At 42.7% G+C, this 26111-nt stretch overlaps 1 protein-coding gene and 1 long non-coding RNA gene across 5 annotated transcripts in view; one reads left to right on the top strand and one right to left on the bottom strand.

Moving 5' to 3' along the window:
- The window catches only part of LOC310825727, a 200664-nt gene extending 181098 nt beyond the window's left edge, over window positions 1-19566 (bottom strand). The window contains exon 1 of the long non-coding RNA XR_014555490.1: window positions 19552-19566. This is a non-coding gene — a long non-coding RNA (uncharacterized lncRNA). The remainder of the gene's footprint in view (window positions 1-19551) is intronic.
- GRM8 (glutamate metabotropic receptor 8) overlaps window positions 1-26111 on the top strand; it is a 552158-nt gene that overhangs the window by 138013 nt on the left and 388034 nt on the right. For all 4 annotated transcript variants that reach the window (XM_083699119.1, XM_083699120.1, XM_083699117.1 and 1 more), the window contains exon 3: window positions 4500-4716. In XM_083699119.1, coding sequence (XP_083555245.1) covers window positions 4500-4716 — 217 coding nt within the window. The remainder of the gene's footprint in view (window positions 1-4499; window positions 4717-26111) is intronic.

Below are 26111 nucleotides of genomic sequence, written 5' to 3'. Positions count from 1 at the left end.
GATTGGGCCTTAGTTTGCCTACCCATGGACTAGATGGTCCTCAGACCCTAACTCTACAATTCTATGATCTCTATGACCACTTTAACAAATATGGCTTCCCTCCAAAGTATCTTGGGAACTGTAGTTTGCTAGGAATACTTAAACAGCATGCAGCATCTAGTGGCAAAAATAACAAGGGGACTTCACGGTTTCACCTTAGTCCTAGAAACACCCCACCAATGACGTTGCTCACAGGCCTTCACCTGCAACAGCTTCTTAGAAGGGCAAGGACATTTGATGACAGTTTTAAAACATTTGGCATGTGGGTTAATGAATATGCATAGGACATTATTGGCCCTATGAGGCACCTGATTCAGGCCTATTTGCGGGGATCTGCGGGGACCTGTTGTTCCTAGTCAAGTCTGAGTCTTGAATGAAAAGGGAACCATTCATCCGAGCCTCATCCTCTGTAACAAGGGAACCATTATGAAAACTCCAGGGATAAGCTTCTATGGATGCTGTGACCATTGTCGCCAGGCTAGCGTTCCAGATAGCAGCATCCCCTGAGGAACTGCAGGGTGACATGCTGAGAAACCAGCGTGACAGAAATTAGCGTTTAGGGGACAATTTTGCTTCCTTTGGAAAAATGTCACATTCAGAAGACTAAAAATGTCAAGGTTTCAGTGCTGGTATCTATAAAGTAATAATCCAGTGTTTGAACTGAAGGAATCTTTATTTGTGGCTTAAGGAGATAGCCTAAAATGACTTCTCCTTAATGATGGATTCCCACCCCATGCTTTTCATGTGGGTAGTACGGGTCTTTGAGAGCATCCTATATTTTTAAAAAATGTAGACTCCTGATGCCCTTCACAGTCATCTCCCAACAACAGCTGACACAGTAAACTAGACCTTAGAAGGGCATTGAAAACAAATGAGTCACTAAAGGAAAGATTTGATTAAGGTCACGCAATGTCAATGGCAGGTGTGGGACTACCAGGCTTACGAAAGTATATTTCTACTCCTATTATTTCCCCTTGTTGTGACACTGTTAAGTAGGCCTTATGGAGATGTTAGGGCAATTGCGCACCTGGACGGTTTGGAACGGGTGTTTCCTTTCTAGCCAACGGGAGAAACTTTATTGCCTTCCCTTGGTAGTGAACAAACATGAATGCATGAAAAATATGACAAACTTTTTGGGTTTAGTAGCATGTTAGCCTCTGGTTTCTTGTGCCTGGCTTTTCAGGTTCTATACTAGGGTGGGGCCAGATCTCAACCTCCTCCCCTCATGAATGTCAACTTTTACATTTACATTTACCACCTGCCAATCATGTGATGTCATTATCACATCAGGTGACTGGGCTTTGCCTTTGGAAAGTAGTTTAAATACAAACAAACCTCAAAGTGATGGTGCTCACAACTTTTACCTGCATCACACCTGACTTCCCATGTGATATCGGGGTCAGGCAGGTGGACGTGGTTTGAAGGGGTGTGTGAGAAGGGCTTTGTAATTCAACCGTCAGGTCAGACGTGCCCCAGCCTTGTTCTGCACTATGGGGTCCAGAAATCAAGAACCATGTATAGGTTTGATATATTTCATTTATGGATGTGGCTCAGTATGGACAGTGCTCAGTTATACTTTCACGGGTCCCTTGATTGACTTAGCTTTATGATTAATGTACTGGAATATTTTACAGGGGTTTATAGGACTGTTACTGTCAAGATAAACTCATAAAATTTACAGCTCCGAGCGAAAGTCATAATTTTTAAGTTGTAATTTTTATTTAGTAGCATTGCCGACAGCACACATTATTGACAAGAAAGCCCCCAAGAACCCTTCTTGAAATGTACTTAGTCATTCCCTTCGGAAACAATATAGGAATCATATTAAGTTTTGAGGAATGCAGGGTTTTCCAGCTGTTTTGGTTTTCTTAAAGAAAAAGAACATGGAGGAGTGAAATAATGTCCATGTTTTTGAGGACCCTGCATGCAAATTAATAATCTGGTTCCTCTTTGGAATAATCAAGCTTTGGAACACTTTTTTTGTCTTTAGAAACATGTGTACTTTGGGTTGTATTCATCTGTTTTTCATGCACAACATCCCAGGTTCAGTTCCCTTGCATCTCCTGGTAGGACTGAGAGAGAACCGAGTCTGAAATCCTGGCAAGGCAGTCAGTGCGGACAAAACAGCCTTCCTAACTAAGTCCTACTCAGAGTAGGCCGCACTGAAATGAATAAACCTCAGTTATTGAATATCTGAAACACTTTCTATGAAAAAGAAAATTAACTTGTAATATCTGGATTTGAAGATTGAAATAATATTGGCTTTTAGAAAATAGTTGGTTGTCAATTTGAGTGAATACTTTGAACAAGTTACTATATTTAGCTGACAGACAGGGAATCAGAAGTCTTTTTATCCTCCCCCTCTTTCAAATTTTCTTTTTCTTTCTTCTGTTTCTTTCTTCCGTCTCCCTTCTCTTTGCTCCCGTTTCTTTTTAGATTAGATTTTTAAAATATTTATTTTATTCTTGTATATTATAAAAAGATACTTTGTATTGGGTATAAACGTTTGCATGTCTGTTGATGTGTATCCATAAAATCACAGGTTTATTATTGGTATTTGTGCCTCAAAAGGTTTACTGATAATTTCCAGCTTAGTTTTGATTGCTAACTTTAGTTAAAGCAGATGTTCAATGTTAGTTAGACCCAGAGTCCACAGATAGCTTTCTGGGTCATGTGGCCAGATGACTAAACTGCTTCTGGCACAACAGGACACTGTGATGAGTGCCAAAGTGCACAGAAACACCATTTACCTTCCTGCTGCAGTGGTACCTATTTATCTACTTACGTTGGTATGCTTTCGAACTGCTAGGTTGGCAGGAGCTGGGTGCCACCCCCCATAATTGAGGCATCTAATCATAAGCCTGCATTTTTTTATCAAAGCTTATATGTTTGATCAGGGCTTGTATTTTAAAATGAGCTTAAAGATTTTCAAATGTTTCATGCCAGGCAGAAGACCAGCTGCCTAAGAACCTTGACAATGTTTTTCCTCCTAGACAAGGGGGCCCCCTGATTTATAGCAGAAAACAATTCTCAAAGTCGTAAAAAGGGAATTACAGGCTGAGAGCCAAGGTTACACTGACCCTACAAATTAAGGGTTGGTAAATAGTAAAATGAGCCATATCTTCTTCCTAAGGTTAAAAAGGCCAAGAGCAAATGGAAAAGAAAGCAACTGGCTGGAAGGGGAGTGTAAACAGAAGAAGAGGCTTTTTTCCCCTCTTTTATTTTGAGGCTGTAAACTGTTCCTTTTCACTTTGAGAAGGTTTATTCTTTTAAAAGGCTACCTATGATAATGTATGAAATATATTAGCTTAAATGTAATTATGCAAAGGATCTAGAAAGAAATAAATGTTAAATTCTTATTTCATAGAGTCATATTGCAATAGGAGACCAGAGGGGCAAATGAGCCCAGCCTCCTGCCAGACAGGAGACGCCATCGAGCACTCCTGATATATGGTTGTCAGGCCTTTTGTATAGAGACCTCCAAATGAAGGAGATCTTTCAATGATGATGTGAACTCAAGATCCTTGAAGATAAAAAGTTAAGATTAACCATCTGTTTTGGAAGGCAATAGGGCAAGGAGGGCAAGAGGTGAGCTGGCAATTAAGATTCCTTGTTGAGACACATGTAAGATATATTACTACTTATTTGTCATTTATAGATATAAGAATATATAGCTCTTTGTGTCCCATAAAAGGACAAAAGGAAATGGGTGTATCTTTTGTGATTGGTTCTAACAAACAGCCAATAGGAATTTCAACCAGGCTGATTGGATAGAGGCAGCCACAGGAGGAGCAAGGGGGCTGGATTAAGGAAATATAAGTGCTGGCCAGAATGGCAGGAGGCCAGGCCAGAGCTTGGTAACCATATACCACTGTGCCTCTCATTTATTTGTCTGACAAATAAATTACTATTTTAATTTCTCTATTGCTGCGTTGAATATTTCATTCCAGCTAAGCGTTAACCACAAGCAGGGTGCTACATAATGAAGTCTGACTGGACTTAACCACCCAGGGGTCTTTTACCTTTACCTTATACCCTGAGTTGTTTGTTGTTTAGTCGTCTTAGCGTGTTCGACTCTCCGTGACCCCATGAACCAGAGCATGCATTGGAAACTCTCACTTTCTTCTCAAAACTTCTATTTTATGTCCATGGAGTTTTCATGGCAAAATACAGGAGTGGGTTGTCAGTTCCTTTTCCAGGTGGATCACATTTAGTCCAAACTCTCGGCTAATGACCCGTCCATCTTGGGTGGCCCTGGATGGCATAGCTAATAGTTTCTTAGAGTTATTCAATCCCCTTCGCCACGGCAAGGCAGTGATCCATGAAGGGGATACCCTGAGTAGACCTGTTGAAATCAAGGCGCTTCCTTTGTGGATGACTTACATTGGAGATCACACTTGGCTTGTAATTTACGCTTCAGAGATGTAAAAACTACCTTTGTTCTGTTCCTCCCCCTGCAGATACCTCAAATCAGCTATGCATCTACAGCACCAGAGTTAAGTGATAACACCAGGTATGACTTTTTCTCCCGGGTGGTCCCACCCGACTCTTATCAAGCCCAAGCCATGGTTGATATTGTGACAGCACTTGGATGGAACTATGTTTCGACACTGGCTTCAGAGGGGAACTATGGAGAGAGTGGCGTCGAAGCGTTCACACAGATCTCGAGGGAAACTGGTAAGTGGACATCAGTTTTTTGTTTTGTTTTTTAAAAAACAACAACTGTGTTTAGAGCTGGCAAGTTGGTAAACTGTTGAGCTTGGTTCTGCCGGCTTAGACCTGCATGGAATAATTAGCCCCTGCAGATACCTTTTGAGGGAAGTTGCGCATGTGGTGGCTGGTTTTGTTTCTCATTTGTCTCTCAGTGTGACATTTTTGCGCCCAGTTAGGAAGGAAATGTTTTGACCAGGAACCCATGTCAATTAAAAGTGGCAGTCACAAAAGGCAAGCTAATTCCTAGGCCTGGTTTGGAAGGTAGCAGTGGTAGTTAAATCTTTGATGGTTAACAAGAGATGAGGATGCTGTGGCGTCTCCGATTTCTCTCTTGAACTCCAATTCTCATCAACCCAGGCAGTGGTCAAGTATGATGGGACCTGTAGCCAGTGGCGTAGCGTGGGGGGGTGCAGGGGGGGCCGGCCGCACCGGGTGCAACATCTGGGGGTTAGGGTTAGGGGGCGCAAATCCATGGGTTAGGGGGCGCAAATTACTTGCCTTGCCCCGGGTGCTGACAACCCACGCTACGCCACTGCCTGTAGTCCAACAAAACCTGAAGGATCACAGGTTCCCCAGCCGTGATGTAGACTGTGTATATACCTCCTATTGCTTCAGTGTGCAATAAGACAGGGTCATTAAGTACTTTTATACTAGAGAGTGGGTGTAAGAATGTAGTGTTCTCAAGGATATATGGCTCCCTCATGACATGGTGACTACACTATGTTGTCTTCTGGATTCCACAGGTCAATTGTGAACTTGCAGGCCTCACATTCTGCACACACAGTAAGCCTGCCTTTCAGTGCTTTTACATTGGCAAATGGTATCTCAAACACTCTTTGGGCAATACAACACATCGAGGAGAGGAAGAAAAATATGCATTGTGTGATAATCAATAATTTTAGGTGTTTAAGTTCTACAATTGGTATACCTGTTCCATTGCATTTTATGAAGCCCCCTTACGTGACTAACTCCTAACATACCCTAGTTCTTAAGTCATTAGCATGAGGTGCCCTCCCCCTTCCACCATTTCTTTGATCTTTATCTTGTGCTCATTAGAGTTGTTCCTTTTTGTCTGGGAAATTGGGTCTTCTTGAAGAACAATGGATTTTTTAAGCCTCCCTTAAATGATGAAAGAGAACAGTGAATGGTGGGTGTGGTGGTTGCGGAATCCTGAAATATGCAGCCATGAAGTTTAATTTGCTCAGTGTCGCTCTTGCAACCTGTTCTCAGTGAAACTCTCACTACAGAGAATCACTCAACGTACTTGCTACTTTTCCACCCACAGTACCTAGGGCCTATGAGGTGGAGTGAAGCATCCTGCTTCGGGTGGTGGAATCCTGTGGGGCAGTGCTTCCATCACTCCTTCTGGCACGGTTTTGCAAAATCTCGCTGGAAGCTGCTATTGTGCAACCCAAGTAAGCAAGGCTTAGGCAGTGTGTGTGTGTGTGTGGAGAAGGGAGGCATCTTCCTGTTTTGCCTCAGATACCAATATGGGATGGGCCACCCCTGATTGGGTGGGGGAAGTCTTGGGCAAGCTGCCCTTTCCCCAATTACTTCAATGTGACGGTGTTGGAGATCCCTTGTGAGGTGGACCAGTTTGAGAGAGCCCAGAGGCCAAGGTTACTTAGTGACCTTTATGGGTGAGTGGGCATTTGAACCAACAAAGGTGGTCCAACAAAGGTGGAGCAGCTGGTTGTTTTGTAGAAGGAGTGCAGAGCTGTCCTCTAGTAGTGTTTCTGGTGTGTGTGTGTGTGTGGGCAACAAACTTGGGGCCATGCGAGTGCACTGGTGGAGCCTATCCACGGATCCCATGGTTGCACCCACACATCTCAGACATTGCCACCACCCTGCAATGTTGGGTAGTTGGTGCCTCTGAATCACTGAAGTTGCCACGACCAAAGAAAACAGGAGTCAAGGTCAGCCGAAATGTGATTCGGCAGCTGAAAAAGTTGGGTCTCAGAGATCTCGATTGCCCAGTCACTTGTATTCTTCTTCATACACAGATTTAAGAACACAGTTCTCTCATCACAATTCTTAGCCTATTATCAAGTAATGCAGACACTCCTCGGGATATTTATTGGAAAAGTGTGCTTTTTAAAAGCAAGGGTTGGAAACTTTGCCTCTCTCTGGACTCTCTCGTTTTTGTCCAGGCAGCACCTTCTCTATCAAGCTACACCCATCCCTGGCTTTACTCTACCTTCGCCTTTCTCACTTGCTTATATATTTATTTAAAATTTATCTATTTGGTTTTTCAAATCAAAATTTTACAGTCACATTATCCAACTTACAACATAAAAACAAGATTTCAAAGAATCTCCTGGACTTCCCTTCCTCCCCTTTGTGGGTCCTATGGTCAGTCATTTTCTCCTGCATCTTTTATGATAATCCAAAACTTTTACCTCTCCACTGTGTCCAAAATTCACCATTAAACTACAAGTGATATTCCAATCCTACTAAAGATTTTGACTGTTTACAATGGTCTTTAAGATAAGTTATAACTTTCCCCCCATTCCTTATTAAAATTTTGGTCTTCCTGATTTCTGATTCTTCCAGTCATTTTGGCATAATCCATCAACTTGATCTGCCATTCTTCTCTGGTCGGGATTTTATCTTCTTTCCATCTCTGGGCCAATAACATCCGTGCATGCTTTTGCCTGGTTGCAATGTGTCCTTTGATGATTCCTGGGTGGAGGATAGGAAGGAAAGGCATTTATCTGCATGTAGAAACAAACACCTGACTTTTGCAAGGCTGGAATGCAGCTTACAGTACAAGGGCAAAAGTCACCTCTTTTGTTCCTTCCCCTCTTCCCAACACTGGCAAACAGCCTCCAGATAGTTGCCCACTAAGGAAGGCAGAGCTCATGCTAAAACAGGTTCCTCACCCCTTCTTTAACACTATGCAATTTTTGGAAAGATTTTTGGATCTTCCAGGTATTTAATAGCTTGCTGATGAACAGAATGGGAACTGTTTGAAGGACTGGTCTGGTGACTTAAACAAAAAAAAAACCCCAGCTCTTAGTAAAAGATGAATAAATTCCATATTGCTTTCGGTTATGATAATCTGAGCCTTTAAACATTTTGCAAATGCATTTGACTGTCCTTTCTCCTTGTCACTTCCTTAACTATGTGGAAGAGAAAAAGGAACGGACTGTTGGTTGAAATGCAGCATAATGAAAAGGTCAACGCAGTACCACAATAACATGTCACAGGTTTATATTAGGCATCTGCAAAGATCACATGTAGTACACATTTGAGCTGAATATTAATATTTCCTGGGACAGTGGTGGCAAATGGAAGTGAGAAAGTACTGATTCTAAAAATGCCCAAATGTGAAGATGTAAAAAAACAGGGGTGTGGAGTGTTAGGCCTCTCCCCAGGACACGTTCTTCACTTGATCCTAATCACCACCACCATCATCATCATCACTACCACCACCACCACCACCCTTTCTGATTGGGTTGCCCCAGTCACTCTGGACACCTCCCAACAAAATATTAAAAACACAATACAACATCAACCACTGAAAACTTCCCTGAACAGGGTTGACATCAGGTCTCCTCTAAAAGACAAATAGCTGTTTATCTGCTTGGCATCTGATGGGAGGCCGTTCCACAGGGCGGGCGCCACTACCAAGAAGGCCCTCTGCCTGGTTCCCTGTAACCTCACTTCTCACAGAGAGGGAACTGACAGAAGGCCCTCGGCACTGGACCTCAGTGTCTGGGCTGAACGATGGGTGTGGAGACACTCCGTCAGGTATGCTGGACCGAGGCCGTTTAGGGCTTTAAAGGTCAGCACCAACGCTTTGAATTGTGCTTGGAAACATACTGGGAGCCAGTATAGATCCTTTGGGATTGGTGTTATGTTGTCCCGGTGGCCGCTCCTAGTCTAGCTGCCACATTCTGGATTAGTTGTAGTTTCCAAGTCACCTTCAAAGGTAGCCCCATGTAGATCACATTGCTTCTCATCCTACGCATTTTTGCCTGTCTGGTATGTCTCCTTGAACTGTGATAATGGTTCCTGCTTCTCTGGATAGATGGTTGGGAGGAGTGTGTGCAGAAACTACACACTATTGTACAAAGAATTTTTTAAAATAAATTGGTTGCCCCACCCACTTTTGCTTCTGGCCCCGCCCATCTCTGGCATGTGGCCCTCGGAAGGTTGTTCAGATGGGAATGTGGCCCTCGGTGTGAGAAAGGCTCCTCACCCTGAACTAGACTGAGCTTTCTGGTGATTCTTGGAGGGCCAGGACAGTGGGTGGGGAATAAAAATGGACAGCAGGGTAGGCATCAGCAACAGCCCTTGTCATTAATGAAATTAAGGGGGGGAAAGTAAGTGACTTTTCCCAAGAGGCCAGAATAGTTCTTCCTAGGGTTGCTAGACAGCGAAATCCCAAAGAAAACCTCAACAGTATTTATATATGTGACTATAATGGCAAGGATTCTCTATGCTCAGAAATGGAAGGAGGTGAGAACATCCACAAAGGAAGAACGGTTGGTGAAAATCTTGCAATATGCAGAGATGGCGAAATGGATGGCACTGACAAAAGATACAAATTCAGAACCTTTTAAAGAAGACTGGAAACCCTTTGTAGCCCATATAAAAAGTTATTTCCCATAAGCAAAAACCACAGCGGGGTTTCAAGTGTAAGAAAACAGCAGAGTATATCAAGAGACTTGTTAGAGAGGATGAAATTAGATAAGACGGAACCATGAAACACAATTGTATGTAATTTGAGTTATAAACATCGATTTTGGGTGAACTGGGAAGTCAATACAGTAGTTTCGTTGAATGTAATGGTTGAGTAGCAAAAGCAACTTTTTAAAAATATTTTTTATTGAGTAACAAAAGTAACTTATGTTATGGGGAAAAAATTACACACATACACACACAGGAACACACACAATGGCTCTTGCCAAAGGAGGAAGATTTAGCATGCAGCATCCAGCGAGCTACACCATCAGGACCATCTCTCTTCCACTGACATGATGGGAACAAGGAAGAGTTGCCTTGATCAAGACATCCCTGAAGATGAATGGCGTTTTTACCAAGTTCTCACTCGGATTGCCAGCGCTGCTTCCTTTCCAGCATTTCCTCCCTTTCCTCGGTTTATCAAAATGTTTGTTGGTAAATTGAGGCTTCCTTCTCCCTAATCTTTCTCATATATATTTTTGTGCCTCGTTTGAGCATCATGTGTCCCAGAGAAGTGACAGCCAGGGAGCCTGAGCCGCAAGCAGGGAAAAGAGCAGCGGCTGGCCTTTCATTTCTCAAAGTCTGGCAGCGGAGAATGATTAAACAAAGTCTCTCTAGGGTCTGGCTTTTTTTGCTTGGTTCGGTTATTGCAACATTCTTATTACAAAATCCAATCCGTCCCCTTAATGGGATGTGTGGAATGCTGGAGGACAGGTTTTATCCCTGCTTGTGGCCAGTGAAGCATCAACATGAGTCTTGATGGGAAGTAGCTGCCTCCTTTGACAGGCGGTTAAGGGAGAGAATAAAAAACGACAAGGCAGAACGCTCTGGCTTATTATTAAGGGGAAACATTTAGCACCTTCTGAACTCTCTCTTACTCTCTGCTCATAATATGGAGAAGCCGGATCATCTGTCAGTGGGAAGGGGTTGAGTGGGGTGTGCGTGTGTAATTGTTCTGCGGTTGGGAAAGTTTAGAGTTGTTTGGGAAAGGGGTTATTCTGCAGCTACGACAAGCACTCAACACGGTGTCCTTCAGGCATTACGCCCCATCTGGCATTCAGAAATTCAAGCCTGCAGAATGAAATTCTCTCCAACAGACTCTTCGGACTGTCCCCAAGCCACGCCCTCTCCCCAGCCACAACACCTTATCTAGGCCACACCTCTCACCATTTCTGCTTCAAACACCCCTTGACTGTTTTTGCCTGCCTGGAAAGTGCCCTTGAACTCTCATCGTGCCTCCTGCTTACCTGGCAGAGAAGGACAGAGACCTGGTAGCACAAGGATGGAAGACTGAAGAAACCCCAACTAAAGAATCATGGCAAGAAAAATTGATGGACTATGCAGAACTGGCAAAACTGACATAAGATACGGGACAAGGATAACTGTGACTTTAAGGACGAATGGGAACCCTTTAAAAAGTATCTGAAGATGCAACACAGCGAACTGGACTCCTTGGCAGGTTTTGAATAAACATTCACAAACGTTTTATTGATAATAATCAGCTAAATAGTTTGAGGATCTATACAACTTTGTAACATGCAGAAAACAGCACTCTTAGAGAAACCAAAGACTGGAACTGAGGAAAGTTGGGGGTGGTTGGGTTTTGTGTGGGAGGGGGGAGGGAGGAAAAATGGGCGGGGGACAAGGATGATGTGTTTTTGGATAATATGTCTTGTTATAATTTTGAATAATTTTAAAAAACAACAACAACAAAAATAAAGGTTTTTAATGTGAAAAGAAAAGAAAGAAAGAAAAAGAGAGAGAAGGACAGAGACCTACATCACACAGAGCTGAAATTCAGATTGGTTGCTCTGCCCACTTTTGTTGTCGACCACACTTGCTTTCTCACTTTTGCTCTGCCCAACACAGGCATGTGCACACCATCTCCGCTGGGATGTTTATCCAGAAGAGGATTATGATGGTGATAAGAATAATATCAACAACAATTTGTTATATGCCGCCCATCTGACTGGGTTACCCCAGCCACTCTGGGCAGCTTCCAAAAAATTAAAACACACTACAGTCATACCTTGGGTTACAGACACTTTGGGTTGTGTGATTTCGGGTTGCGCACTGTGCTGAACCCAGAAGTACTGGAACGGGTTACTTCTGGGTTTCTCTGTGTGCTCATGCACAGAAGTGCCGAATCGTGACCTGCGCGTGTGCAGACGTGCGGGTCGCGAAAGCTGAGGGTTGTGAACATGCCTCCCACACAGATCATGTTCTCAACCCGAGCATCCACTGTCAATCAAAAATTAAAAACCCTCAGGCCAAAAAGGGCTCTCCCACCCATGATTACATACCCTGCAAGAGGCCTGATTTTCCAAGGACAGTCCTGGAATTACAAAGCCATCCCTGCCTCTGATTTGATCCCGGAATGTCCCTATTTCCCCTGCCAATGCCATCGCCGCTGAGCTCAGGAAGGAGGATGAGTTGGTGCTTGTACCAAGCAGTGGTGGTGGCGAGGGAGCATCCCGTTGCCTCTCCATGGCTGCTGCTACTGGCCTCCTCCATGGGCAGCTTGTAGTGGTTGCTTGTGAGCGAGTGAGGAGGAGGAGGAGAGGCAGCCACCACTGAGGCCCAGCTCCACATGCTGGCTCTGAGGGGAGGCAAGAAGGCAGGGCTGCCTTCTTCCCTGTGGGAAGAAGGGGGGATTCGATTGGAGCTCAAGTACAGTGGTACCTCAGGTTACATACGCTTCAGATTACATACGCTTCAGGTTACAGACTCTGCTAACCCAGAAATAGTACCTCGGGTTAGGGTTAGGGTTAGGCTTAGAAATCGTGTTCCGGCAGCGCAGCGGCAGCAGGAAGCCCCATTAGCTAAAGTGATGCTTCAGGTTAAGAACAGTTTCAGGTTAAGAACGGACCTCCGGAACGAATTAAGTACTTAACCCGAGGTACCACTGTAGTCTTGATTTATTTATTTTTAATTGCTTTGTACATCCATATCTAATCTTGCCCCTTTCTAACAAAATATTTTTTGGTGTGTTGTCGTTTTTTGTTTTGTGTGTGTGTGTGTTTGTTGAATCTACCAAAGAATGAAATAAAATAAAATTGAGATTAAGGGATTTTCTCAGGATGGTGGAGGGCATGTGTGTTGTCTTCCATTGGTGTCATGACAGTGGCATCTGCCTTTCTTCTGATAGGAAATGCTCTGTGTTGGGAGTGCAGGGAGAATGAAAATGTGGAGGTGGAAGAGGGTCAGTTGCGGGTAGGGGAGTGAGAAATGACCCTTTTTTCACCTGAGGAATGGTGGAGCATATGGACTTAGTAGAATCCGCCATGCTGGTTGAAACTGTAGGGCAAGAGCTTTCTCTGCTCGGCTAGCAAACTAGCCACTGCTGTGATTGGTGGGCAGGGAAATACTTAGCTGACAGGAACATGACATGCATAATGAGTTCACTAACTGCTACAGCTAGGAGGCAAGAAAAGCTCACCATGGGAATGCTGATCCTCACGCTGAGGGCAATATCTTCTACACGGTTCTAAAGCTTTCCATGTGAGATGAAAGAAGTTGGTGTGAGTTCTCAGAAATGAGAAGCGAGAGATACAGTGGGAAGGGTTTTGTGCCAGATGGGGAAACAGTTTGTTTCAGGATTACAGTGGTACCTTGGTTCTCAAACTTAATCTGTTCCGGAAGTGTGTTCTAAAACCAAAGCGTTCCAAAACCAAGGCGTGCTTTCCCATAGAAAGTAATGCAAAATGGATTAATCTGTTCCAGACTTTTAAAAAGAACCCCTAAAACAGCAATTTAACATCAATTTTACTATCTAACGAGACCCTTGATCCATAAAATGAAAGCAATTATCAATGTACTATAGTATAAAATAAATAAGAATGTATTGTAGATGATAAATAATAATAATAATAAATTTCTTCCCTGCACTTATGATAGTCACTGTTTGGATGGGGGCCTTTTATCCATTTCCACAGTCACACAATCAATCAATCAATCAATCAATCAATCAGTAGCTGAACTGGGTTCCACACAGTCACTAAAACAAATTAATCAAAAAAGCCTCAAAAACAAAAACACAAAATAAATAGTAGAAACAAAAGTGCCAAATTTAATCCATTCTGAAAGTCCATTTGACTTCCAAAACGTTCGAAAACCAAGGCACAGCTTCTGATTGGTGCAGGTACCCCGAAAACAATAGCCAACAACCGCATCGGACATTTGGCTTCTGAAAAACGTTCGAAAACCAGAACACTTACTTTTGGGTTTTCAGCATTTGAGAACCAAAGCATTTGAGTACCAAGGTGTTTGAGAACCAAGGTACCACTGTACTATGTATGGATGGGAGTCTTGAATGTGGATGTTGGTTTGGGTTGGCAGTGTGAGTAGAAAAGGAAGTGTAGCAAGAAAAGGGCAGGAGGCCCTGCAGAAACGAAAGGTCTGTAGATCAGAAGAGAAGTGCTATAGCTCAGTGTTAAGAGCATCTATCATGGATGCAAAAGACTGTACTATCTGAAACCCTGGAGAGCTGATACCGGTCAGTGCAGACCATACTGAACAATGTAGATGGATCAGTCGTTGACTTCCTATAAGGCAGTATTGTATGTTTCTATTGTGATCTGAGAGAGTTGGTGCTTCTGCATGTGTTGTGTAGTGCAGCAATCCCAGGAAGCCATTTATAACAACACAGTGGCTGGCTCTCTGGACATTGTTGTGTCACTTCTGTGCCCTGTATAAGACTTTGTACACCCTTGGAAATGTACAGACAGTAATTTGGTAATGCAACCAAATTGTAGCTGGTAGTGTGATAGATGATAGATAGATGATATAGATAGATAGATAGATAGATAGATAGATAGATAGATAGATGATAGATAGATAGATGATAGATAGATAGATAGATAGATAGATAGATGATAGATAGATAGATAGATAGATAGATGATAGATATAGATGATAGATAGATAGATAGATAGATAGATAGATAGATAGATGAGATAGATAGATAGATAGATAGATAGATAGATAGATAGATAGATAGATAGATAGATAGATGATAGATAGATGATAGATAGATAGATAGATAGATAGATGATAGATAGATGATAGATAGATAGATAGATGATAGATAGATGATAGACAGATAGATAGATGATAGAGATAGATAGATAGATAGATAGATAGATGATAGAGATAGATAGATAGATAGATAGATAGATAGATAGATAGATAGATAGATAGATAGATAGATAGATGATAGATAGATGATAGATAGATAGATAGATAGATGATAGATAGATGATAGATAGATAGATAGATGATAGAGATAGATAGATAGATAGATAGATAGATGATAGAGATAGATAGATAGATAGATAGATAGATAGATAGATGATAGATAGATAGATAGATGATAGATAGATGATAGATATAGATAGATAGATAGATAGATAGATAGATGATAGATAGATAGATAGATAGATAGATAGATAGATAGATAGATGATAGATAGATGATAGATAGATAGATAGATGATAGATAGATAGATAGATGATAGATAAGATAGATAGATAGATAGATAGATAGATAGATAGATAGATAGATAGATGATAGATAGATATGCATCATCTTAAATTTTGGAGAATATGTCTTGAGAGTATGTGTGCCTGGGAAACCTAAAGTATGCAAGAAGACATTAAACATCTGTACTGCTGGTTGACATCTGAAATGTTTGAAATTAATATATGGCTGAGGGAAAAGTCCATACACGTTCCAAAATTTGTAAATGTCATACTACTTGCCACTATGATATGTACCTGAAAAGACGATGATAATTTTGCACTTAGCAAGAAATATTCTTTTTAGTTTGACATGTGGGCGATTGGCTCAAATGTTTTTAAAGACTAATATTGCCTTTTTCTTTAAATAGACAAATCCCTGGTGATAACAGGGATCTTTGTAATCTTTCTTTTCTGAGGCATTTGTGTTGGGAAAATTGTAAATGAATTTGTTGTGCTTGAATTCGAAGTTAAACGATTACTTACACTGTCACAAAGCAAAAGCATTTTAACACAGTGTCATTATAACTTTTGTTCTTTCCCTGCTGAATGTGTATGAGATCTGGATCAGAAAGGTCTGTCAGTAGCAGTGGGAACTTGAAAAGCCATCTCCACTCCCACAAGTCACTGTGTCGGCCAGAATCTCAGTCTGGCCTTGACTCATATAGGATAGTCTTTTGGGAAAGCAAATCAATGAATGCTGTTGTGCCAGCAGAATCTGTTGATGTAGCTAGGACTGTCCAATTTTTCATCCTTTAAAGCAGGTAATTTTATTTTTAAATTCAATATTCAACACAGTTCTTTCAGTGCAGAGACTTTGGGCTACGCAACACAACTTTCCCTCCTTCTCCTCTGCCGGTGTGTCCCCTTGACACTCCCTAAATCTGTTCCAAAGTCTTCCCTAATCCTCTGGATCAGATATGGGTAGGGCCCAGGGCAAACAGAGGTAAGGAGAGGGAACACATTCTGTTGCACCATCAGAAATTCCTTAAATTGATAGAACATATAGTGCATTGGCTGCTGCCTAACATTTAAAGCTCCGAGATCCCAGTTTAAGGCTATGCACATGCCATAGTAAAGGTAAAGGGACCCCTGACCATTAGGTGCAGTCGTGGCTGACTCTGGGATTGCGGCGCTCATCTCGCTTTACTTGCAGCTTCCGGGTCATGTGGCCAGCATGACTAAGCCGCTTCTGGCGAACCACAGCAGTGCACGGAAATGCCGTTTACCTTCCCGCCAGAGCGGTACCTATTTATCTACTTGCACTTTGACGTGCTTTCGAACTGCTAGGTTGGCAGGAGCTGGGACCGAGCAACGGGAGCTCACCCTGTTGTGGGGATTCGAACCGCTGACCTTCTTATTGGCAAGTCCTAGGCTCTGTGGTTTAACCCACAGCACCACCCGCGTCCCTGACATTCCCCTTATTCCATATATCCCCACCCAACAGCTTCAAACTGTGGAACTGGTACTGTTAGATGTGCCACATATACAGTCATACCTTGGATCCCGAATGCCTTGTGAGTCGAATGTCTTGGCTCCCGAATGCCAGTGTTCCAGTTTGCGAATGTTCTTTGGAACCTGAACGTCTGAGGCAGCTTCTGAGTGGCAGCAGCACATTTTGGAACTCACAGCCTATTGACAGCAGGCCAACACATTTACTGTACTCTTCCTGGTACCTGCTAAAAACATTTCAGTTTAGGTGAGCCCATTCGGATATATAGAATGCTGACATGTTCTATAATCTGGTTAGGGGCTTATCTTTGCTTCTGTTTATTTTCATTGCTGAATTCTTTTTGTAAATAGTTTTGAGGTGTGTATTTCCCTCCTAGTCAATACGTATATGCATTTTATTAAATAAAAAACTGATAAAATTTAAAGTAAGCGCCATATATTACTGTGGTTTGTTGAGGATCATGACAATTGCGGCTCTGGGACAGGCAGATTGAAGTTCTCAGGATTATTGTGGTGTGTGTTTGTATGGTGTGGATACAATCTGTGTCAGTAATTCCCAATATGATAAAGGGTCTGGAAATGGTTGAAGGAGCTGGATATGCTTAGCCTGGAAAAGAGGAGACTGAGAGGAGACATGATATCCCTCTTTAAGTATGTCAAGGACTGCCACATGGAGGTGGGAACAAGCTTGTTTTCTCCTCCTCTGGAGTGTAGGACTCGAACCAATGGCTTCAAGTTTCAAGAAAGAAGATGGTGACTAAACATCAGGAAAATCTTTCTGACAGTAAGAGCTGTTTGACAGAGGAATGTTCTCCCTTGGGAGGTGGTGGACTCTCCTTCCTTGGTGGTTTTTAGCAGAGGTTGGATGGCCATCTGTTATGGATGCTTTAGCTAAGATTCTGGCATTGCAGGGATTGGATTAGATGACTCTTGGGGTCCCTTCCAGTTCTACAGTTCTATGGTTCTATGAATTCTCCTGATTCTGCTTCTGCTGCTGAATAGCCTTGCTTTCCATAAAACATAAAAGAAGAGAAGAAGAGTTGGATTTGATATCCCCCTTTATCACTACCCAAAGGAGTCTCAAAGCGGCTAATATTCTCCTTTCCCTTCCTCCCCCACAACAAACACCCTGTGAGGTGAGTGGGGCTGAGAGACTTCAGAGAAGTGTGACTGGCCCAAGGTCACCCAGCAGCTGCATGTGGAGGAGCGGAGACGCGAACTCGGTTCACCAGATTACGAGTCTACCGCTCTCAACCACTACACCACACTGGCTGTATGCAGGGTCTGCTCCAGGTTAGACCTTCAGCCTGGAGCTGAACTCCATCGATGAGTGCATTTTAACTTGCAAACTGTAATTAATATGAAATACCCAAATTGAGCAACAAAGGCTTAGATACATGTGAATCATTGCCACACAAAACTCTCCAGTGCATTAATATTGCAGGAACATTAAAAAGAATTCCAGGGGGAAAGAATTAAGCAATTTCACCAGTTATTGCAGAACCTGTTAAAAGTGCAACATATTTTTCAGGATCTTATTGCAAAAAAGGGCTATTTACTTCTTACTCTTGCTGGTGTTAATAAATATAATGTTCTGCTACTTCAGCAAGGGGTTCAGCCCTCCCCTCCAAACTGTTTACATGAGCGTAAGACATCTGCATTAAAAACTATGCACAAAACTATACTTTGCAGTTCCATTTAATTGGATTTCCCTCTGCATCCTTGTGGCAATGCTGAAGGCTGAGATTTTTCAAATTCACTTAAGGGAATGACGATACCCACTTCCCATTAATTTAAGGAATATAGTTTTGACAAGCTCGGCTTATGTGATCAAGATCTAAAAATTAATTAATGGAATTAATTAGAATACGGTATATGATTTCCTCACCCTCTGAGACAGGGCAAAATTCGGATATTCTCTCTCTTTTTTGTGAGGCCTTATAGCCCTAATTTAGTGATTGTAATATGTTTGCTGGTTCTTTAATGGACATGTGTAACTTTCCACCTGCTAGGATTCACCAATTTTCAATGCATGATGAACATGTTTCATTAAAAGTTCATGAAAAGTCCCTATATACCGTATATACAGTGGACCATCCAGATGCGAACTTAATTCATTCCAGGGGTCCTTACATACCCCGAAAAGTCCGCAACATGAGGACTTCCATATGCATCTCATCTCCCGAGAGAACAAGCAGCAAACTTATTTTATGTGTCAACTTAAGTATAAAAACCACCCAATGGAATGGTCTTCCCTTTACTACCCTACACTCTATTTTGGGGGAATCTCCCAAACCTCCAAAGTTAATTTGGGAGAAGCCTGAGGGAAGAAGAGGAGGGAAACCCCATTACGCTAGTAGGAATCTTTGAAGCTGGCTTCCTCTAGCGGAATGGGGTAGTTGAATCTGGTCCAATACATTAAAAATAAAGTGTGTATTCACTCTAAATTGCTTTCAGATTATGGTATTCTGGAAGGCTGAATCTGTACAGTCCTGGCTCCCCTTCAAGGAATAAGGATTTTGGCACTGAATTCCTTCCGTCAAGATTTCGCTGATAATGTTTTGTTTGTTTTACTGTAACTGCTTCTGTGTGCAGTTTTTGCCTGGATGAAGTGCATGTTTACAGAAAATTATAAAAGGGGCTTGCAATAAAATGTTGCAGTGTAGAATGCTCTCGTTCAGTGTTCCAGCGTGCTATCAATGCTCTCTTGATTGGTTCTTTATTCCTTCTCTGCTCCCAGTTGCCCATTTTCCCCCACTGCCAGCAATAAACACCTAGGATTCCGTGGCCATTAAGCTTGCCTAAATTGGCTGAGTTTGATTATTATTTTTTGCCCTTCATATTTACCCCCTTAGATGTTCTTTTTCTAATCCTGAAAACCTTTTGGTTTCCCTAAGTATACCTCTAATTTTCCAGGGGTTCCCTATTAGCTAAATAGTCTTTGGCAGTGACATTAATGAAAGTTGTCCATAGGTGCTAGGGATAGACAAATCAGCTTATGTCTGTCCAATTTCATTTTTCCAGTCATAGGTCTGTTCTGTGCTATTCTATGCATTTTTTCTCCATTGCAGATAGGGCTGGGCGATATATCAATATATTGTCCAAAACCAGTTTGAAGTCCATATCATGATATTGGTTTGACTGGCAATATATCACAAATCATGGTGTCTCTCTCTCTCTCTCTCTCTCTCTCTCTCTCTCTCTCTCTCTCTCTGTGTGTGTGTCTGTGTGTGTGTATGCACTATGCAAAATTCACAATGTGGGGAAAAACATGGAGCCAGCCAATGCCTCTTCATAGCTCCATCCGTATTTTAGACATGATATATTATGATGTTTAGCTGGCGACATATCCTGATGTTGAAAACCAGATATTGCCTAGCCCTACTGTTCACATCTACTTGGTTCCATTCTTATTTCAGACATCATGATATATCACAATATTTAGCTAGTGATATACCATGATGTTGAAAACCAGATATTGCCCAGCCCCAATTGTAGGCCCCGTTGTGCACACTTTTGGATACATTTTCCCCAAAATCTTTCATTCTTTTTCAATGCATTTTCTTGTCAAATACACATTTTATATGCATTTCATCCATAAAATACGTTCTTCCGTGTGGATGCCTCAAGGGAATCCGATCCCTCCCATGGGGGCAGCCAAGAAGCAGATAAACAAACAAACAAAATAGTTATTACCAAGTAATTTATTCACTACGCACAGAGAGAGACAAAAAAATGCAGTCTATCTAGGCTAATGGCATTGCTCTGAGCACTGGCGGAGAAACGGGAGTACAGAGGAAGCGGACTGCCCCGGGCACCACTATTCCGGTAGGGTACCATTGCGGAGGCCCCCCGATACGAGCCGTGAACCACACCCCCACAGGTGGCGCATCACGCTCCCAGAACACATGCCACGCCCCTGTGGGCAGCGCACCACACCCTCGCGGGTGGTGTACCACGCCCCTGGGATGCGTGTCATGCCCCTGTGGGCAGCATGCCATGCCCCCGGGAGGCGCGTCATGGCTCAGGGGGGCGCCAGCCTCGCCCCCGCCTGCTCTCCGCCCCCTGTATCGGAGCATGCGGCTTCGCCACTGGCTCCAAGTAAAGTCCCACCCCGCTACATCATCCCTATTCCACTTCACCCCTGTATCAGCTAATCTGAGCCTTGTGCCCCTTAGCTCTCTGTTCTACTACCCTCAATGTCTGCCTGGTCCTGAGAGGGGGTGGTGGTCAGAAATGCTTTCCAAGGACACTGAATCTGTCAGCTGTCTGTCCCCTGGTGCTTCTTCTTTTTCCTGCTGTTCCTCTTCCAATAATTCCCAGCTTCTCCACTCTGCAGCCTCTGAACTGTGCCCTTCTGCAAACCACTGTTCTAAATCTATACTGTCCTCCTATTCTCAGGAAGGTTCAGGAGAACGGGCATGTCTTGTTCACCAAAACCACATGGCAAAATCCAGGAGTGCATTATCTGAACAAATTATTTCTCCGTTCCTAATAGATGCACATTGCTGTTGACTTTAACTGAAGCTTTTTGTGCACTAAACCATTTCCTTCTATAAATAAAAGGGCGAACCATACTTTATTTTTTATGGCCAACTCACATAATTAACTGGAACACTGTTTGAAAGGAACCTGAAACAAAATGTATTAAAATGGGAGACATTCATATGTGCAAAGATTTGCCAGAATTATCTTCTGCTATTTTTTCCTAGCAAATTTAATACATTTTTAATTATGCAATGTGATCTGTTTCCTGGGGAGTTTAAGAGAAGATAAATTACTCCCTAGTAATAAAATTGTGAGGCTTCTGATTTAGGAGGATACTGCATACTGAGAATAGCACTTTTCGTGACTTTTCTTCCTCATGAGAGGAGGAAAAAGCTATTCTTAAGAGGGGAATGATGGCTTCTACTGAAAACCTCTTTTTTTTGCATGTGTCTGTGTGTGCACAAATAGTGAAGTGAAATTAGAAGACTTTGCAAGGTTGGTTAAATTTACAAAAACGGACCTTGATTTTAGAAAGCATCTACTTCAGAAAATGGTTGATCGATTCATTACGGATGGAAGGATCTGTCAATCTTCCTCTTTGTTTCTCATTTTTCCAATCTTAAATTCAGTTCTCTACACAGTGTAGCATTTTGCAGATAAAAAAAGATCCCCCTGAAAAAGCGCCAGCATTTCAGTGCAAATTTCCTAGTAAATATACTTTTATATGCAATTTTGACTTTTGTACATATTTTTGAAAGCAACTTTCCATACGTCATTTTTATTAACATTTTCATGCACACATTTTCCTAGGCATGCTGACTGCTTAACATAGACCAGATTCTATCTATGCAGAAAATGGAAATGTTATGTTTTGCATTCTATTCTACTGTTTTTCTGTTGATCATCTATACAGTGAAATCACACTTCAGATTTGCTAAAGACTTCTTCTGGACTTCTGCTGAGAACTGGAACATTTTAAAACTTGTGATAACAACTTACTCTCTTACCTATCCAAATGTTCTGTGCATTTCCATTACCTTGAGAACTACTTATAGAGTTGCTGGAAATCAGTGCTAATTCTAGACTGAAAGCACCACTCTTCATTACTCATTTGAGAAAAATATGCATTGGTTTGTGCCTCTGTAATACTTAGAAAGACTGCTATGTCTCTCTCTTTCTCTTTCTGCAAAAAAGATGCCTGATTTAAATGCAAATTACAAGCTGTGATACAATCACTATAAATTGAGTTTGCAGCAATATGCATATTTTGTAGATTTTTTTTTTAAAAAAAGCTTTTATCCCTGGTTGGAAGACAAATTGTTTCTCCAGTTATGGAGATCTTTCTCTTTTACTTAGAAGTTCTGCTGTGTCTTCTCTGTCACTTTTGCTTTTGGTGCTGTGCTACAATGATCTGGATTTTAAGATTTCTGTTTCACTGAAATTCATTTAGAACTCATTGTTTCAGATGCTGAAATTCTATCTAAGACATTGGCATTCCCCATGCAATTCTTATTGGCCTTTTTGAAAATAAGGACTACCTCAGAGAGCGCGCAGAAATAGGGGGCAGGAAGTGTGTCCTGCCTACGCTTCCTCTTTTCATGCTTTCTACATATTGTGCATTTCTACTGTGATAAGATGCACAAGTCTGTTGAGTGTCCAGTGGAAAGGAGAAACATGAGGGTTCTTTCAGTTTAGAAAAGGATGGCTTAAATATAGGAACGTAACAAGGTAGTGATCTCTGTTCTCAAAGCCCAGAATACCAGGCTTTGAGAAGGACCCCCTAGACCAGGCATGGCCAAACTTGGCCCTCCAGATGTTTTGGGACTACAAATCCCATCATTCCTAGCTAACAGGACCAGTGGTCAGGGATGATGGGGAATGTAGTCCCCAAACAGCTTGGCCCTCCGGCCAAGTTTAGCCATGCCTGCCTTAGACAAGATCCCAGCCAAGACCGGGAGGTGGAGGAGACTGGCTAGCTGGCCACCACAGATGGGAGCTGGGCCCAGCAGTGAGTAAGTGAATGAGTGGATGGCAGGTTGGGCCACCGGCCAGTCTTCTTCTTTGGCAATCATTTGTAGCCAAGTAACATTGTCTTCCATAAACACTGTTTTAACAGTTAGTCCGTAAGTGACTGTGGAGGCCAATTCTGGATCCACCCGTCCTTCCACAGTGGGGACATAGGCTTCTGAGTGAGAGTTGATCACAGTGAGGGTTTGCCAAGTGTGCCGTCCTCTTAGTGCGTTTCTCCCTTTTGTCCTGAGTTCGTCTTCAAAGCCACAACACCTTTGGTAAAGGCTGTTCTCCAACTGGAGCACTCGCAGGCCAGTGTTTCCCAGTTGTCAGTGTTTATACTACATTTTTTTGGTTTGCCTTGAGAGAGTCTTTGAACCTCTTTTGTTGACCACCAGCATTACGCTTTCCATTTTTAAGTTCAGAATAGAGTAGTTGCTTTGGAAGACGATAATCGGGCATCCGCACAACACGACCAGTCCAATGAAGTTCATGTTGAAGAATCATTGCTTCAACACTGGTGATCTTTGCTTCTTCCAGTACACTGGCATTAGTTCGCCTATCTTCCCAAGTGATGGGTAAATTTTTTTGGAGACACCATTGATGGAATCTTTCAAGGAGTTGGAGATGGTGTTTATAAATGGTCCACATTTCACAAGCATACAGTGAGGTTGGTAGTGCAATAGCTTTGTAAACAAGCATCTTGGTTTTCCTGCAAAAGTCCTGGTCCTCAAACACTCTGCACTTCAATCAGGAAAAAGCTGCCCTCACAGAGCTCAGGTGATGCTAGATTTCGGCATCAGTGTCTGCCCTTGTGGAAAGATAACTGCACAGGTAGGAGAAGTGACCAACATTTTCCAGCGTTACACCATTGAGTTGGAGTGCTTAATGGGCCACTGCTGGTGCTGGGACCGGTCACTACAATCCCATGGAGCCTTGGCACTTCATGTAGGCTCTGTTCAAGACTGAACTCGGTCAATGTCAAAATTAGTCCTGTAATGCAACTTCGGATGACGGTCGGTATATAAATATAACAAGCAAACAATAGTAGCAGGTTGTCACTCACCCTCTTCCTGTTCCATGTGATGAGTGCTGGATTAGACAGAAATCCTTTCAGGATTCCATGCATATGGGTCGTAGAGCATCTTGACTCTACAGCCAAATTAGCATAGTCCCAACAGTATTTTTGCTCTATTTATTGTTTGGCTCTTCAGAAGAAGAAGAGGAGTTTGGATTTGATATCCCGCTTTATCACTACACAAAGGAGTCTCAAAGTGGCTAACATTCTCCTTTCCCTTCCTCCCCCACAACAAGCACTCTGTGAGGTGAGTGGGGCTGAGAGACTTCAGAGAAGTGTGACTAGCCCAAGGTCACCCAGCAGCTGCATGTGGAGGAGTGGGGAAGCGAACCCGGTTCACCAGATTTTGAGTCTACCACTCTTAACCACTGCACCACACTGGTTCTCTTCAGGGTCTTCTTGGTGCAAAAAATTATTTCAGAGACGTACACTTGGCCTCTCAGGCGCGGCAGTGTTGTGAACCAGTGCCATTCTACCGATTCAACCCAACGATGGGACGCTATTTGGTAGCAGCCACCAGCCATTGGAGACTTTACAGTCTACCTTGATGACCTTGGCTGCAGATGCAAGCCTACCCGCAAAATTGGCCTGTCGCAGGCAGGCTAGGGGGCTGGCCAAGCCTAGGGGGCAGGCTCAACCCAGTCTGTGGGCTTTGCTTGGGTCTGCTCCTGGGGAATATTAGAAGGCTCACAGTTGGGAGGGGGCAGTTCTCGTAACATTGATGCATCTACAGATCAAGACACCGGCTTCCTAGTCCTTTCTGCGAAGGAGGTGGCCTTTGCTAATTGGCCTTACAAATCACACTCTTTCATAACAACTCAGTAACGGTAAGAAGAGAGTGCAGTTTCACCTACACCAATATGTTTGCTCTTGCCACTTTGTCATCATAAATTCTATGTAGATCATAACTACCTGTGTTGAGCACAATTGAGTGTCGGGAAATAGAGCAATTCTCTTACAGCCCCAAAGTTAAACGCTGTTATCGTTACTGCTAGCACAGTGGATGAGCTGAATGATAATCACCTGATTAGTCCATACTGAACAGCTTAGGTTTGGGGTATGCATGTAGGCATGTGATCCTGGATGATTTGATTGATTGATTGATTGTATGTTTTCTGCTGCTTTTCATTAAAATCATTAAGTGGCGTATCACGCAGAAACAAAACCACAAGGGAAGCCAGTATACACACTGCAATAATAAGAGAAACAAGGAGCCACCACAAGACATTAAGAACAAACCGATATTAAGTGCCCGGAAAGGCTTGGGAAAGAAAAGAAATGGGTGGAATACATGGGGAAATAAATGGGTGAAAAACGAGTGCCAAAAAAACAGTGTTGGAACTTGCCATAACTCAAGAGGGGAGTTGGTTCCATAGGGAAAATATATACAGTGGTACCTCGGGTTACATACGCTTCAAGTTACACACGCTTCAGGTTACAGACTCCGCTAACCCAGAAATAGTACCTTGGGTTAAGAACTTTGCTTCAGGATGAGAACAGAAATCGTGCTCCGGCGGTGCGGCGACAGCAAGAGGCCCCATTAGCTAAAGTGGTGCTTCAGGTTAAGAACAGTTTCAGGTTAAGAACGGACCTCCGGAATGAATTAAGTACTTAACCCAATGTAACATTGTATACGATCTAGAGGTTTTGTTGTATTTGACGATTCAAAAATCTTGGCAGTGCTGTAAGTCCTATTTGGGAATTATTTTTCCTTATGTACTGACAATCATGGTAGGAAGAGTGGGGCATGCTGAAGGGGGCCCCTATCTGAAGTGGGGACCCCCCCTCCTTTGATTATGCAGGATTTTTATACATGCAAGAATCTTTCACAAGCATAGGAAGCTCTCTGCTTCAGAATAATGCTTTTCAACACACAGAGAACTGAAAAGATGGAAACCACAATGTATTGGAGGGGGCAGAGCTTGCCAGTATGCCCTTGCTGTTAGCAAACTCACTTAAATCATGCAGGAAGAGTCCAGAGAGAAAAGTCTTGATAACAGTTCACCAAGCAAACTGAACAAAAGCAGTGTATAATTTGAGATGGACAGAGATGTTTTGCCTTTCTTACATCAGCCCTTGTAAATAGCAGGGTGTCATTCAACTAAACATACGGTGGTGGTGGGGAA

Source organism: Podarcis gaigeae, assembly GCF_964106915.1.
Source record: "Podarcis gaigeae genome assembly, chromosome: 10".
In the NCBI taxonomy this organism is placed as follows: Eukaryota; Metazoa; Chordata; class Lepidosauria; order Squamata; family Lacertidae; genus Podarcis; species Podarcis gaigeae.
This window is presented reverse-complemented; position numbering and strand designations above follow the sequence as displayed.